The 16891-nt window shown below is 38.5% G+C and overlaps 1 protein-coding gene across 1 annotated transcript in view; it reads left to right on the plus strand.

Annotated features, from left to right (window-relative positions):
- The window catches only part of ADGRL4 (adhesion G protein-coupled receptor L4), a 72897-nt gene extending 60025 nt beyond the window's left edge, over window positions 1-12872 (plus strand). The window contains exons 14-16 of the mRNA XM_058030075.1: window positions 8966-9057; window positions 10600-10768; window positions 11208-12872. Of these exons, the coding sequence (XP_057886058.1) occupies window positions 8966-9057; window positions 10600-10768; window positions 11208-11270 (324 nt within the window). The 3' untranslated portion in view covers window positions 11271-12872. The remainder of the gene's footprint in view (window positions 1-8965; window positions 9058-10599; window positions 10769-11207) is intronic.
- The last annotated feature ends 4019 nt before the right edge of the window (window positions 12873-16891 follow it).

Raw genomic sequence — 16891 nt, forward strand, 5'->3', positions numbered from 1 at the left:
TCAGTGGCTTCAGTTAAAGGTGTCTCCATGGCATTTCTTATGCCATTGTGGATAAAGTGGAGAGAATTAATTATATAGTGGCATTAAAGAACAAGTCTGCAACTTTGCTTGAAACAGATTAGTTTAAACCACAGTGCTGTTCAGCAACAATACCTGCTGTGCTAAATAATAACTGAGTCAGAAAATACTTGCCCTGTTCAGTGGACAGGATCAACAGCTTCCATATTGCCAAACCCAATGGATGCAATTTCTCAGCGAGACCAGAGCTTTCACATGAATCAAGGTTTTATCTTCTTCTCTCTGCTATTAAAGCCCCAATTCTATGGTCCCTTGACATACTTAGGAAAAAGAGGGGTATGTCCATTAGCCATTTTAGAGTAATGTAATTAGAAAAAATATTTGATCCTGTGTTATTGCATAGTAACAAATTCATTGCATAAGGCTGAAGGGTCCTTGAAGAATGTTCCAAACAAAAGTGTTTGCTTTTTAAAAAATCAGCTTAGAAGTTCTATAAGAAAAAAGTAAATGAAGTTGTCCCTTGCTGTCCCTGGAAGAACATTAGACTCGAAACTCAGGCGTGTCCTCTGTCACCCAGAGTGAACCAAGCAGACACAGCAGGGGAGGGAGCACAGATGGATGTCAAGGGAAAGGAGAAGAGCACCTGCATATGCCAGGTGGCTGCAGATTTCCTGAGATATTCCCCAGCTCAGAGCAGATTAATGTCACACACATCCTCCTTCAGTTCTAGAAAGACTCGTTTAATGGATCCATGTATAATCAGCTTTTGTGGGGTTTTTTTTAGGAAAGCCATACAACTGACTGAAATAGGTTAGTTTTGTTGGTTTGTATTTTAGGGTTTTTTCATTGTTTAATATCTTCTTGGTGGTTCTGTTATATGCCTTGCTCTAAGCACAATTACTATAAACATATATGCTTACCCTAAATTGTTCACTGAAAGGACACCATAGGTTTGCTTTAGACAGTTAGCATAGACTGGTGATGTCTTTTGGACTTTCTTAGCAATTACATAATGGCTTCATCTACATGACATCTCACTTGAATCAGATCTTCTTCCAGTATCCTACTGCCCCTTTGATTCATTCCTGACAGGCATTTACAGAGGTGAACTTAAATTCACAACAGTAATTGCACAGGAATACTGTGCTTGGAAATCTCACTTGGACACTAAAAGAAGTTTTTGTAGTTTTGAATAAATCATGCCATGTGATCCTGAAGAGGATTTGGCAAATTGTGGAAGGTATAGATAGCTTTCTGACAAATATTCATGCCTCCAAAATTGAAAATACAGCTTGTTCTCAGACTTCACATCTCAGTCATGCTCCTGATGCTTTCTCCTTCTTGGTAGCTCACCCAGTCACTGAAGCTAGTTGTAATAAAAGATAATGTACAACTATTTCACTCCTCCTTTCTGTGTCAAACTCCTGCAGGGTTCCTACACGAGGCTCCAGATGCAGCCTAAGAAAGGTTTCCATGTATGCAAGGAGACCATAGGAACAGGAGCAATGTCTAGTCTGAGCTTTTTGATGCACCTTGAATCAGTTCATTAAACAGCCTGATTTATGTCACTCCAAACTCACAAGATAATACATCTTCTCAAAAGCTTCTTGGAAAAGAAGAGTAAACCTAGGGATTATTTACACTGTGAGCAAAATAGGCCCCAGTCCTACCACTGCATCTAACTGGGGTAACATTTATGTCTGAGGTCAGGTACAGCTCTGTTGGTTCATCCCTCCTGCCCTTGGCTGCAGAGATGACAGTAAATAATGTGTTTGGTTTTGCAATCCAATAAGAAATAACATTGAATCCACAAGTCTGCAAAGCTGTTTACCCTGATGAAAAGCATGAAAACCCCATTTATTTATTTACATCTTCTTTTAAGTGTTCTAAAAATATAAAGGAAACAGTTAATTGAGTCTAAATCTATAGCTTGAAGTATGTAAAAGAAAACTTTGAAGTATTCATAAATAAAAAGCAATCCTATGTGAACTTTTTTTTTTTTTCCGCAAGTCAGGATTTGTAATAAACTCATTTGGCTATGTTTTAACTTTTAAAACAAGTGAAATCATTAAAATCTTAGAAGCATAAAATTCTACCCCTGAATAATTGAAAATATTTCCCAAAAATACAGCCTAAAGGGGTTCATTAATGTTTTTGTTCCGTTTCCTACTCCTAGATAAGACTGCTGTTGTATACTTAAAGCTTTCGAGAAGATCTATTCACTGGGGACGTGGTAATGAGATAAATCAGTCAGGAGACAAACCCTGACTGTTTGACTGCCAGCTTGTGTCCAATTTTATGCAATTAATGCAGCACACATTTTCATTTTGAAGCTTAAACGGTTGTATTGTTAATAACTTAATTCCGTTCTCCCGGGCTGCAGTAACGATGACCCACTGAACGCTGTGGCTTCAGCCACCATCAGCCATCCAGCCAGAGAGGCAGGCATGGATTGCTCTCCCTGGCAGAACCCAGACCATCACAAGCTCATTAATTCAAACACTCGTAATGAGGGTCATTGTACAGACTGATACAGATGCAGCTGCTCTGAACTTCAGACATTTTTTGAAAGAGCCACATTCAATATGATATATGTAAAAAATTCAAGTATATGCCTAAGAGAGCAGCAGGAGAAATTTTCTCATTCTTTTTTGTGAGATCTGACATCAGCATATAGATGGTTTCATCAATTATTGAGACAGAGACTAAGAAAGGAAAAGGGAATGATTTGGGGGTTTCATTTTTGAAGTTTGAATTTAAAGTGCTCAGACTGAATCAGAACTAGTATGTCTGAGTCTTTAGAATTAGCTGCTTCTTTCTTATACCTTCTCTTCTTTGTAACACTAGAGAGCCTTTAAAGGCTGGTATTTGAAATGTTTTAATAACTTTTGAAAGGCTGGGGTGTATCTTTTTACACAAAGATATCATACATGAAATTACTGATTCCTTTTTTCATTCTATAAATAATGTGCATTGGAAATACTCTCAAAACCTCAGCCTCATATTAAACAATTGTAGCAGTGTTTAAAAAACAAAACTGTTTAGATAATCCTGGACAAGGAACTGGGGGGGTGAGGGAAATCCAGGTCTTTCTGCTCCAGTGAATATTTAATTATTTATATGGCATGGAATAGATCCAGCAGTAGCAGTAGCAGTGAATAACTATACAGAGCTGAAGAAACCAAGGGTCATAGCCAAGTCTGAATATTAAGTAAAACAGAAAATTGTGCCCCATGTCTCCAACATCCTGTATAAATGTGCTGTCCACAGGGATTTTCATTGTTCAGGAGTGTCCTTTCTGGTTTTATTCAGTAAAGCCATCCTGGTCAGGAAGCATTTCCTGGTGAAAACACAGTCTAAAACAGTAAATGTCTTTTAGTGCTAATGAACTGACATTTTTCAAGAAAAAAAGTCTTGGATGAAATTTTTTTGAATGCCCTGTCCTGATCCATTTAATTTCACCACAAGTCCAGGTACTAACTGAGCCACTGCCATGAAAGACAGACCATTCCCCTCTGAGCTTTCAAGTGCTCTTTGTCTTGCTTTAAAAAAGGAAGGGGGGGAAGAAGGAAAAAAGATGTCTTAGTTGTCAAATCTGACAGCTTTCAGCTACCTTGATGGGGCAAAATGATGATAGATCACTTCACTCAGTGTCTTACAATTTAATTGTAATTAATTATGAAAGAAATTACAGCTCTTCAACATGAGTGCAAATATTTTTATTTGCAAGTTTTATTAAATTTTGTGCAGCTCATCCTATTCAGTGTTCAACTAACAAAAAATACCATTCTGCATCTACACAGGGAGAGTTTCATGCAGTGTGAAGCACTAACATCGTATTTACTTGAGGACAGAACACTACAATACTCTTTCAGTATGTAAAATAGGTACATTTCAGAGTGGAATTAAAGACCTATTTTAAATATAGCCGTTGCTAGGCAATGTGCTATTAGCAGAACTCCAGCAGCCTGGAACACTTAGGATTTTAGGACCTACATGCTCGTTCTTATATTATTATTTAGTTTCTAAAACACTAGCAATCCACAGAGAGGTTGGTATTTTGCTTAGACAATAGGTGAGATTGTTCCTCAGTGCTCTCTGCTGGGGCAGTCCCAGACCTGACAGGAGTGGCAGCCAGGGCAGCAGCATCTTGCTGTGTCCATGCCCAGCTTTCCTTCCTTGCAGAAGCACCTGCTCAGGTAGCAGGGAGACAGAGGGAGGGATGCTCACCTGCAAGCAGACTTTCAGGGATATCCTAGATGCAGGTGGAGGTAGGTTAGCTCCATTCTTTTCCCATCCTATTCTAAAATACATATGACTGATTGAACAGAGATCCCTGGGCTAACTCCTTTGGCAAAGCCTCCCTGTTGTTGACCAGATGATTAGGAGAGCACCAGTAAATTTCTTTGAATTCTAAATTGCTTTCTCTCTCCTGCAAGAGGACATTATCCAGATCAGTGCTGTGGGTCAGATCTGATCCTAGGAGTTGTACCACTCCAGACTGCTCTGAACTCTTCCCTGTCTGCCTGTTGTACCTACCCCAGCAACATCACAGTTCTGAACATGGGAACTGTAGCATGGAGATCCCCAAAACAGCAGCAGGAAAATATCACTGTCCTGCTCTTTACCACAGTGTGCATCCATGACGCATTAAGTGCTAAAACCTGCAGCAGTGCCCACTGTTGCCTGTGAATGTCTTGGGACTGCATTGTCTGTGGTGTGCAGTGATAAAGCCTTGACAATGCTGGTGGCAATAGGAGTTTTACTATTTAACTGGCATTCTGCATATTAGTTTAATGGGGCCAGAATTCACTCCAACACCCTAAATCCTTCTGACCCTTTTCATATGTGATGTCCCAGAGAGGGATATAACACTTATCATCCTTCCTTTAAACTCCATCTCAGGTGTACAATACAACCCAGCTCCTGGGTTTGTGTCTCCTTAGAGATTATCCAAGGTTATACAGCTACATAAATGTAGTTGCCCATATCTACAGAATCCTGATTTCATGGGCATCCTAATAATTTCTCATGTTCATTTCCTATTTCTCACAAATATATTTTAAGTTTTTCATTTGTTCATAAATATACCATAACATTTCTAGAATTTAAGAATGCTAAAAATACTTTTACAAATATCTTTAGGGAGACTTGATTCCCTGAAGATGCTGTGAGTAGAGGCTTTTTCTGTATCAGTCCTTGACTTTGATTAACCACTTAAAAAAAGAAAAAAATGAATAGATTAATTATTAAAATTATTTCTGTAGTGCACCTGAGCAATGATGAGTGAAACATGATTCTCACTGAATTGCAGAGGAGGCAGAGCTGAGGATGCTGAGCACTTCAGAGAATTGCCCTGGCAGGGAGAAAGTCAGAGGTTTTCTTTGTAAAATGATAAGGACTGAGTGCACTGTTTGCCCAATAGCAGTCTGGGGTGGTTTGTTAAATAAATAAAATACAAAAAAAATTATTCAGTTCAGGGCCTGGAATCAATGCAATTCCCCTCTAGTCTATTAGCCTCGCCGAGCAGCCCCTCTCAGGACACAGCAGTTTCTCTGCCTGCTCAGCCATGTAATAGCACTGAAAACAAAGGCACCGGAGCCGCCGTGTCACACTGTGACATCGTTATTCACTCCATAAAACCGCGGCCGTGCCCAGCCCCTCACGCCCTGGCTGTGCCCCCAGCTGCAGACTCACTGTGCTCGTTATTCAGGTGAGCTGTCCCCAGGCTGGCCCTGTGCACAGCCTGTCCTGAGCTCGGTGTCACAGCTGCCTGCACATCCTGCTCTGCTCAGCCTCTCCCTCTCCGGGGACACCATGCCTTATGCTTGCCATTTCCTTCTCAGTCACCTGGCCTGTCACCTTAAGGCAGTCTTAATTATAGTGCCAGTGAAGGTTTAGTCAACAAGATCTTAAGACTCTGGTTTAATTACAAAAATGAAAACACGTGATTACAACCAAAGTAAGTATAAAACAATATTTGGCTGTAAGGAGTAATCGAAACTTTTTAGATGTTTCAGCGTCTCTCATGCAGAAGCCCCTCTCTCTCAGACAGAAAATTTGGGGATCCAGGACTTTTGTGTACATCTGTATTTTAGATTACTTCTGCAGCCTACTACCTCAATTTCTGCTTGTTTGAAACTCATTTTTGCATACAAATTCAAATGTCTTAAGTGCTTGTACCTTTGGCTAGGCATTTTAAGTGATTTGACTTCTCATTCCATTTGTTGGAACACATAAGGCTCTTTGGGGATATCAGTTCTATTTCCCCTTTAGTCCTAGTAAGTTCAACTTATTAGTGTTCATACTCAGTCCTGCCATCCAATATGAACGTTTTACTTTACATTTCCCAGAAATAGAGGCCATTGGTGTGTTCATAGCAAAGAACATACAGAGTATCAGGTTGAAGCAGGATGCATTAAGTTTAGGATACCTTTTGGGATATCTATTGGATTACCAGTTTTCTCCAAAGGCCACACTTGACACGTTGTTTACATTAGGTGGTTTTTTCCTCCTGGATTTACCCATTAGTTCATGCTATTGTTTTCCCTCATGTTTTGCTTCATTTCTGTGTCACAGGGTAGTTACTAAACCTTTGTTGCTATCCATTTCATCCCCCCTCAAAGGACAAAATGCAGTTCCAGAGGTTTCTAACTTAGGTTGAAGCATTGTATATGTGCTTTCACTTTGCTATAGAAATTTTTATTAATGGAGTGCTTAAAAATGGGGCAAAGACCGACTTAAGACTTTAATAAATCCTGAAAATGACAAGTGTTTCAGAAGTTAAGTTCACCCTCATTACCCTGTAACACTACCTCCTGTGAGGCTACCTGAGACATATTGTACAATAATTGTGTTCTGGCAGCTGACTCCAAGAAGCTGGTGTTAACCTCTCCTGCTCCCCTGATACATACAGATTATTCCCATTCGAATGGGCTGGTGAATGAAAAGATCAGAGTTAATGGGAATTACTTTAATGCAGGAGGCCAAATCCTATTATCCTGTGAAACGGACAGTGCAAATAGCATTTGTGCGAAGGAGCCCCACTGGGACAAGGAGAAATGGAGCCTACTGCCCACCCCATCCTTGCTCAGCAAAACCTTGCCACTTCTGCAGCTGCTTTTGTGAGAAAGGGGGGTTGGCCCGTGGAGCCTCTCACAGAACCTATTTCTGGCAGTTTTTAAAGAAGTTGCAGGGTGTTCTCCATACTTCTGGTACCTTGATCACATTTCCCGCTACCTTTTTCAAATTAATAAGTACATTATGTGAGTTATGCAGATTACAGTGTATGCATGAAGTTATTTGATATATTATTCACCAACAAATATAAAATAAAAAGTAAGTCTGCATATAATTATCCACAACTGCTGACTGACTCATAATTAACTTTGAAAAATTGCTGGTTTAGGAGATATCATAGATTACAATTTTAAATATAAGGAGCTTCAGAATAGCTCTCATGATCAGCACTAGCACAAGGTATTCAGTGAAGGATTAATTCCCAAAACTGCTCATCAGCTCTATCTCCTGTCTTATCAAATTGTAAATATATTATGCTGCATTAAACGATGAGCACGCAGCTAATTAAAGCAGAGACTGCTTTAATATTAGATACTTTCCCTTTGACACAAGAAAAGTATTCTAAGGACATACTTTATGAGTGTTAACAAATGAAAACGATTCCTTTTCAAGTGGTACTGTGCTCCAACAGCTGTTTGCTTTTTATTCCAGAGACTTTTTTTTTTTGTTTGGGTTGGGTTTTTGGTTTGGTTTGTTTTTTTTTAAAGAATAAGAAGCAGGGGAAAACCATAAAGTCTTTCTGGAGAAACAGCTTGGGGAAGGCATTAATTCTATTCATTCTACAGCTGGAACCCCACAGGAACTGACCAAGGGATTGCAGCCAAAGACTTACAAATAGTACCTGAATGACACACAGCAAAAATTTGGATAATATACTAATATTTTAAATATATTCTGATGTTAAATGCTGCAAAGTAAGAAGGCAACCTTCCACCTTTTTAAAGGAATGCAGTATAAATTTAACTGAAAGATCAGTGAAGCCTAGCCAAGGCAAGAAAGCATCAGAATCACAACTGAGCATCATTTGCAATATTGCTTAGTTTAGTTGCTTTTCTTTGTTTCAAACTCAAATTAAGTGATGCCATTGTAAAAAATCAAGGAAAAAATACCAAAACTATTAATCTATGAAAAAAACATAAAAGAGAAGATATACAGCAATACACCTTTCAGTAAAAGCTAGATTTTTAAAATTATTTGTGAAAGCCTCTAAGATTTTTCTGCCACTTGAAAGTTTTCACACCCCAAAGGCCTCAAAATGCATGATGCTATTAATGTTATTTAGCAACAAAAGACACACATATTTTGAGATCAATATGATACAGTACAATAGAAAACCCATAGGGTAGAGGGTTTTTTAGAAGTTTCTAAATTTCTCATTCCTTTTTTTAAATTCCTTTCCTTTCCTTTCCTTTCCTTTCCTTTCCTTTCCTTTCCTTTCCTTTCCTTTCCTTTCCTTTCCTTTCCTTTCCTTTCCTTTCCTTTCCTTTCCTTTCCTTTCCTTTCCTTTCCTTTCCTTTCCTTTCCTTTCTTTTGCTTTCCTTCATCGCTACTCAGGAAAAATAATCTCAGCAGGAAATCGAAGAGATTTACCAATAAAATCAATAAACATTTGCAGACTGTTGGTAGTGATACTGTTGAGATAAGGTAGGGTTACATCCCTGTTTGATCAATATTTTTTTCAGGGCTAATATTTTTTTAATGTAAGTGAATCAGAACAGGGTGGGTTTTTTCCCCTCCAGGCATGGGATTCTGTAGATTTCAGATACACAGAAATTTTATCTGTCTTGTTTAATTTAAATGCTTAACAGTTATTGGCATTCAAAGATATTCTGGTTTAAACTGAAAGTTTTTCTCTTTGCTCCCCCAGGTTAATTTGTTGGCTTTTGGAGTGATTATTTATAAAGTATTTCGACACACTGCAATGTTAAAGCCAGAAGTCAGCTGTTATGAAAATATAAGGTAAGTTTGCCATTCAGTACAAATTCTGTAAGTTTAAATACAGAGAGAGATGATAATGAGTATTCAAAAGCAACAGTTCAATATCCTGAGATTTGTAGAGAGAGAAAGATTTTTTTTTTTCTGCTATTACCCTTATATATATTTGGACATAAATTTTGCAGTCATTATTCCCACTGAGTCATACCTTGTATGATAGGGTGTGTGTGAAAGATGCACAAAGAAAACAAGTGGCCCATATCAACCAGAGGTAAAGACTGATGGCAAAGTTAAAGAAGTAATTGTCCTTTTTTCTTAAGTACTTTCCACAGCCTCTATGCAAGGCAAAACAGAATTCAAATCTATGTCTGAAATGGGACCAAAATATTTGCCTTGAAGTAGCAAGATAAGAGATTGGAGCCATTCACGTTATTTGGGAAAAGTCTGCAGTAGGACATTGTGCTTCTGTGGCACTGGGGGATGGAGCAGATTCTTTACTTTGCATGCTGCTATGATTTTTCCATCAACTCACTCTCTTTTAAACTGATTTATAGGGACCTTGAAAACCGTTTGTGCAGGAAAAGCTGAAGTGTACTACAGGGAACATTGAAAACAACTTACTGTTTGTGTTGCTTAGGAACACTCCTGCAGTTTCAATGCATTGCACTAGATTTATAGTTAGGATTTAGCAATCGTTTGATTGATTACTTTCTCTATTCCTCACCTTTCATAGCTTCATGTGGTGACCTGTTTCTAATGGAGTTGAAAATTATCAATTTTCAAGGGAACAGTGCTAAAAATGTCTGCTGTTCAAAGGAAGTCCTGCAATGACTGAGCTGAAAATGAATAAGAAAGTAATCAGTGGCTTCATTTCCAAGACAACATGCTGTAATTTGTGCAAGTCTGTGAGCAGGGCTCTACAGCATCTTGGAAAAAAAAATTGTAGCCAATCAGTTTCTACAATTTTAAGGCATCAATATGCTGACCCAGGAACTATTTGAGGGTACTTGTGTTCTAAAAACAATTTTTTTTTTTCATTTTTAAGAGACGGAATTTTAAAAAGAGCCTGGTTTTATAACTGGCACCGTCCTCTGCAGTGAACCTGAGAGGCAGCCTGGGAATCCTTTGATGTCATGCACATGCACTGACCTAAGAGCATACTGAACATTTTTCTGGGTTATTTTTTTGAGGAAGATAGGGGGGAGGAGGAAAAGTGGGGGAATGCTTCATAACAGACATATGTTTTTCCTTGGGGAATTACACTAACAGTAGATTTAAATCAAATCATATGGTGCTGCAGTACACCAGAGAAAACATAGCTGAAGATTAAAGAAGCCAGTGTTTTAAGGCCCTCCAGTTTTACTCCTTTGCTCTTCCAAAGTGGTTGTGTGACTTTGTTCGTGCTACAGTGCTACAGCACACCCTGAAGAGCAGCCCCTGCACTTGCACTTCTCAGGCCTTGGCAGCTGTGGAAGAATTTCCAAGGCAGCACTCACCACCCAAAGAGGAGGGAAAGGAGAGAAGCATGTGCCTGTGTGCTGCTCACAATGTTCTCTCCCTGTCCAGATCCTGTGCCCGTGGTGCCCTGGCTCTCCTCTTCCTCCTTGGGGCTACCTGGATTTTTGGGGTTCTCCATGTGGTCCAAGGGTCTGTGGTTACTGCCTATCTTTTTACAATCTTCAATGCATTCCAGGGGATGTTCATCTTCATATTTCTTTGTGTGCTGTCTAGGAAGGTAAGCATCCTGTTCCTTGTGGGAAGTGACTCCGCCTCATGTCCCTGCACTGTCCCGGTGTCCAGCCCTGAAGTTGAGCTTCTGCCTTCAAGGAGGCAGAACCTCTGTCCAGTTTTTATGTTCTCACATATTTTCTTCAGTTTAAAAACTGAAGTATGAAACATGGGAAAATGTGTTTTTTTAACTGTAAAACTGGTTACAGTGTCATTAACCTGACAGAATAATACAATGAGTGCAATAAAACTTCCAGTATTTTCAATTAGCAGCAAGATTCACCCACACTAGCCTGGGATGATACTTTCTTCAGTGGTCTGTCCTAAAGTAAATGTCAGCCCCACCTTAAAATATCTAGTGACAGGAGCATTACAAAATAAGTTAAAAGGCATATAGACCTATTAATAAATCTATTGCACAATTGAATTCAATATTTTTATTTCAGATTCAGGAGGAGTATTATAGATTGTTCAAAAATGTTCCTTGCTGTTTCGGCTGTTTGAGATAAATGGAAGGAAAACACTCAAAAGCATCTCAGCAGAAGAAAGAAGAAACTTACATGGTGTTGTTATGGATATTACTGCAAAATATGGTATTTTGAAAGTTTGAAATGACTCAGTGAGCAGGCATATCTCTTAACTAAATTACTGGTTTTGTACATACATGTGCATTCGTGCAGAACATCTGTATTATTCTGTATATTGACAGTATACAAAACAAACTAGATCATTGCAAAAAAATATTAATAAAGAAAAGGGAAAGAAATTTCTAAAGAATCTCAAGACCTCATGACTGAGGTTTTGTTTCTAATATTAAAAATATCTGCAGTTCTTGAAAGCAAGATACCAAAAACCAACTGGCACAGCAGATTTTTATGAAGTGCTTTGCTAGTGGAAACATATTCACCATCCTTTTGTAGTAAAAAACTTCATACACTAAGTTGTGCGTGACCATCTGCGGGGAATGGGTTCCATTAAAGAGTCAATAGATAAAGATCTGCTTCAGCCCAGACTTTTGAAAACATTTCTTTTAATTTAAAGTAGATTAAAAAAGGAATTTGTTTAATATTATTCTCTTATCACTCTGAAATATATATTTGTATATTAATCAATCCTTTATTTTTATAACTTCTAAAGAACTGTTTAGATCTAAAGAGCTGAGGTCAGATCTGATACAAGAATGGTGGGACAGTCATTTTATAACTGAAAGATTATTTTGTGAATACTTTGAAAAATATCTGGTTCTCGTTTTATTTAATTGCCAAAAAGACTGAGATCTGCTTAACTGGCACTATGATTTTGGAGGCTGTGGGAAGAAGGTGCTTTCACAGGTTTGCCACTTCATAGATGGTTGGAATCCAGACTTTGTAAAGTGGTAGAAATCACCCATGCAGAAGAAGACAGATTTAAATTCAAGGTAATGTGGCTCTGTACCATGTAAATTCCAATTACAGCAGTTTTCTCACAGCATCTTTGAGTCAAGCAGTTGTCTTCCTCTGAGGCTCCTGGGTTTGAATCAATCCTGCACTTAACCTTAGGAGTGTGAATAAAACCACTAAAATCAAACGTGCCAAGGTGCAAGTTTGGCAGATCAGGGCATGAACACAATGCATCAACCATTCCACCATGTTATCTGACTTATTTGAAAAATATGCTTTAATTTCACCCATTTAGCACCCAAATTATGTGAAGTGCTGAGCAATTTCCTGTCCACATTGCCTTCTCAGGAAGTGTCCTAGGATCTCAGATGAAGCCCAGTATTTTTGCCAGTGAGGCACTGTAAATATGTAGTTGTTAATAAATCCCACTGTTGTGTTGTCTGTTAAAATAAAGCACTAGTCTGAATTTTATTTATATTAAAGGAAATCTTTTTTTAGTAGTGGTCAACTTTGGTTTTTATCCTTTTTTCCTTATACACAAGGTTTTCATTGTATGCACTGCAATGATAGGCTTCATTAGGTATGTTCCATGCCTGTGTCAAGTCTTTTTGAAAAAAGAGTAGTCTATTTTTCAAAAAAAACTAAAGAAATCTCCTGGTCCTTTGAATGTAAAATATGTGAATAAACTGGAGTGCTTTGCTTTCACATTTTGACATTTCCATTCATTTAAATAAATACAGTGGTAAAAGTTCACATTGTTACATATCATTTGCCCTCAATTATTTGCTGTATTTCCTTTGCTGTTGTCTATGTTCTTCTGAGGTTGGGAAATGCAGATACATATTACTTAAAAGAGTATTTTTAGAAGGATATCTACCAGCCCATCATTTTTAATCTCCTGCAGAACTGTAACCTATAGTAAGCTGATCTGGACAAAGCATCTCTAGTAACTATATAATGACTTCAGCATGCTCAGGGAGATTGAAAAAGTTCCTTGGAAAGAAAATATATCATAAATGTTTAGCTTACAATAGTCTTTGTAATGAAAGAACATCTTTTATAAGAAAACTGCTCTCCTGTCTCTGGGTCAGATCTTCATTCAAACTCTGTTTTGCTTACATACAAGGATGAGTTTTCATCTTTTAATACAGCACATAAAGAGCAGATACATTTTTTTAGATTCCCTGCCTCAGACCCTGAAGGATATTGCAACTGCCCTTCCTAGCACATGCAGATGTACTGACAATTAAAAGGTTTATTTGCCACAGCCCTTAGTTACATGAACCCCAATCCAACAGAGAGAGAAGGGCTGACATTGGACATAAATTGAAAAAAGAGAAGTTTCAACAAGATATGAGGAAAATCCTTTTCACCATGAGGACAGTCAAGTGTTGGAAAGGATTGCCCAGAGAGTTCATACAATTGTGTTAAAATCTTTGGAGGTTTTTAAGACTGCTTGAAGTTCCCAGCAACCTGATCTCAACCTGACCCTGCTCTGAGCAGGAGGTGGATGAGATGATCCTCTGAGATCCCTTCCAGCCTGGATTGTTCTATTAGTCTATGGTATCAAATCAGAAAAATAATAATCAGGCATTAGTTACAATTTTGTTATGCAAACTTGCACTCAAGTGCTAAGCAAACTGTTTGTCCAAAAGTAAATTCATGTAATATATTTATCAGATCAACTAGCTGACTGGTTTGAAAACTAAGAATTTTGTTTAACACTTTTTAAGATTACACATTTTAGAGGCCTGTCACATGTCCAGTGGGGCCAACAGGAAAAATAACAAATCAGTGATTGACCAGATATATAAAAAGTAAAATATTAAGGTTTCCCTCTGAAAGTAAATGCTTGATGAAGAAATTTTTTCCATTAAACCAAACAGAAATTTGTATTCAGTGTTGCATTTCAAGGTTCAGTGTTTCAGAATACAATAAATAAGGTAAAGACTCATCTATTCCGAAATAAATATTCCCTCAAAGAATTAGAATAGTATTTCAAAGAAACTGCAATATTATCACCATAGCCATTGGGAGATTCAGTCTGCTGGAGCTGTGCTAATAAACAAAACTTCTGTGCTCTTTACCTATTGGAATGAAGCAGGTAGTCATTCAAAACAAGATAAATACAGTGCAAATTTATTTCAGACTTCTCTCCACTCCCCAGCAGTCACAGACCTTCAGCTCAGAACATGGGGATGCTCCAAAGCCAGGACTTGAGCCCCTTGTTGACATCACAGATAAAGCAATGCTGCACATGATTATGGGAAGCAGAACAAATATTTTCAGGGCTGATTCCTCCAGCTGCTACACTTCCAGCATCACTTTTCTCATCAATAATTTCATTTTTTATATATTTATCATCATAGTTTCTTAAAGGCCAGTTCATAATCAGACTCTTGCCATGTGCCAATTAATCCCAGGAGAAGCCCTACCTCCTTCTTTGAAATCTATATAGATTAGAAAGAGAAGTCAAAACCCATGAAGTTAAAACTTTTTTTGCTCTGGGAAAAGATGGTAGGAGGAGAGCCACTGGCCAACAGCTTCCGCCAGCCTGTGTTACTCTTTTCCTTTGGTTCTCATACATCCGGTGCTGAGTGCTGGGAGATTACAGAAGCGACTGTGCCACCTCACCATAGTCATCCCCATGCAATTTTTATATAAAATTAAGCCTTTAAGATGGATGCAGACTTGAAAACAGCTGATCAGCAATACCCTGATGGCCCACTTAAAAACAACCAAACTGTCAAGTGCAAATGTGCTGAAGCATTTTCACAAGCTGCCTGGCTGCCTGCCAGCTCAGCCCCCACGGCCGGCCGGCGCTGTGGGCAGCCTGTCCGTGGAGCTGCAGCCACAGAAGGACAGACTGCTGCTCTCAGACTCTGCATCTCCATGACAACGCTCCTGAACAAACCTTGTGGAGAGCCAAGAGCCCTCGACACACCCAGACTTTGCCAGGAGTCGGGTCCATGGCCCGGCACAGAACCTGGAGGCCCTGGAGCTGCGGCTTCAAAGATGCAAGATGTGACTGATGTGAAATACAGTAAATCCACCAACTTTACTGCTCCACTGCAATATTGACAGCAGAAGTCCTACTGGCTCAGAAGAACAGAAAGTATGAAAAAAAATCCATACACACCAAAAACTAACAGTAAAACCGGCTTTTGAGAACATACTTTTTTTCCCAAGTGGAACAAAAAAATGCTTTAAAAATCACACTGAAATTATCATGAAACATAAGTTATTACTGATTATATTTATGATAATATTCATGTTTTGTAGAGGCCTTGTTTTACATCTTTAACAATTATGTTTTGTAGAGGTCCTATTTCACATCTTCCCAATGCAGGGTTGTATTTTTCCCAGAATCCCTTTTCCAGAACTATCCCTTTAAATGTGGCAGAAGCTTTACTTCTACAGCTGTTGTTTTGCAGGTCCTTGGGTTTTTTCTTGCATTGCTGGTAAGTGCTCATACTTTATTGTATTTTCTCCTCTGGATTCCCAAGGAAAAAGTGTATTTTCAACAAATATAGGGGAAGCTCCTCTGTTTCCCAAAGCATTGCTGACTATCCTAATTAAAACTATCTCCAAGACTTACCATCAGCCTTCACTACAGTGCAATAGGCACCTCCCTGCAATGTAAGCCTTTGTATTTATTGTAACTATTTATATAAATGCTGCAGTCAGCTCTGTATCCACATAAACCTAACACCATTTATATTAATTTGGTAAGACTTTTGTGAGACAGTGCTAATTTAGTCAAATCCAAGTTGATTCTAAACTGTTCTTCTTTATAATAACTAAGTTTGAAAACTATGTTTTTAAGAGACAATCCAGTTTACTTTGTTAAAATAAGTTATATTTTATCTGGGCAGGGATGTTTTCCTCCTGGTCTGGCCCACCATTATTTGGTCTAATGGATTGAGTTAAAGGCAACAATCTTCAAAATCCCATTCCTCTCTCTCTTTGAATGTTTCTGCACTATGCAGACTTCTTGGCATCACCTTGGCTTCTGCTGGGTTTCAGAAATAATTGTTGATGATACAGTAAATTTGTTTTCTCTCCCTTGTGTTTAAATCCCAATCTTACAAACACTCATGTATTTGCTCAGTTTTATGCACGACTAAGTCTTTGGCGTTAATGAGGCTGCTCATGTGCATAAAGTTAAGCATATGTGCAAGTGTTGTATGATCAGGGTCTTAGGATGCCAATTTGCAGTAATAACAGATTTGCATAAACTCATGATCCCAAGCACTGGGCTTCCTGCTCATTATCAGTAGTGGAATTAATTTAGCTGTTTTTCATTCCATGATGTTTATGAACCTTTTCTTTTTTTTATTTTGTGAACTTCAGGTTGTTTTGATTACCAGTCCTCAGCCATTTTTGATTTTGTCCCTGTCACTTAACATATGTGGGGTTTTTCTCTCCATTTACAAGTAGCCCACCTTAACCATGTTAGTATGAGCTCATTTATGCTCAAGAAAGATCAGGTCACACTTCTTAAGCTGAAAATATGCTCCATGCTGTGTAAGAGATCTGCAGAAATACCAATTGCAAATACCCAGCTAAGACTCATCAAAATCCTGTGCACAAGTCATGGCTGCTGTTGTCAAGGGGTTAGGCCCTAAATGAAGTGAGTAGCAGCTGTAACCCATTTAGTAGAGATGCCAGCTAAGGGAGAGGCAGTCTGCACTCCACTCTGGCAGGTGGGTAGCATTGAAGCAGAAAAAAGCAAAATATATCCTCACTGA

The sequence above is a fragment of the Melospiza georgiana genome, chromosome 9, assembly GCF_028018845.1.
Source record: "Melospiza georgiana isolate bMelGeo1 chromosome 9, bMelGeo1.pri, whole genome shotgun sequence".
In the NCBI taxonomy this organism is placed as follows: Eukaryota; Metazoa; Chordata; class Aves; order Passeriformes; family Passerellidae; genus Melospiza; species Melospiza georgiana.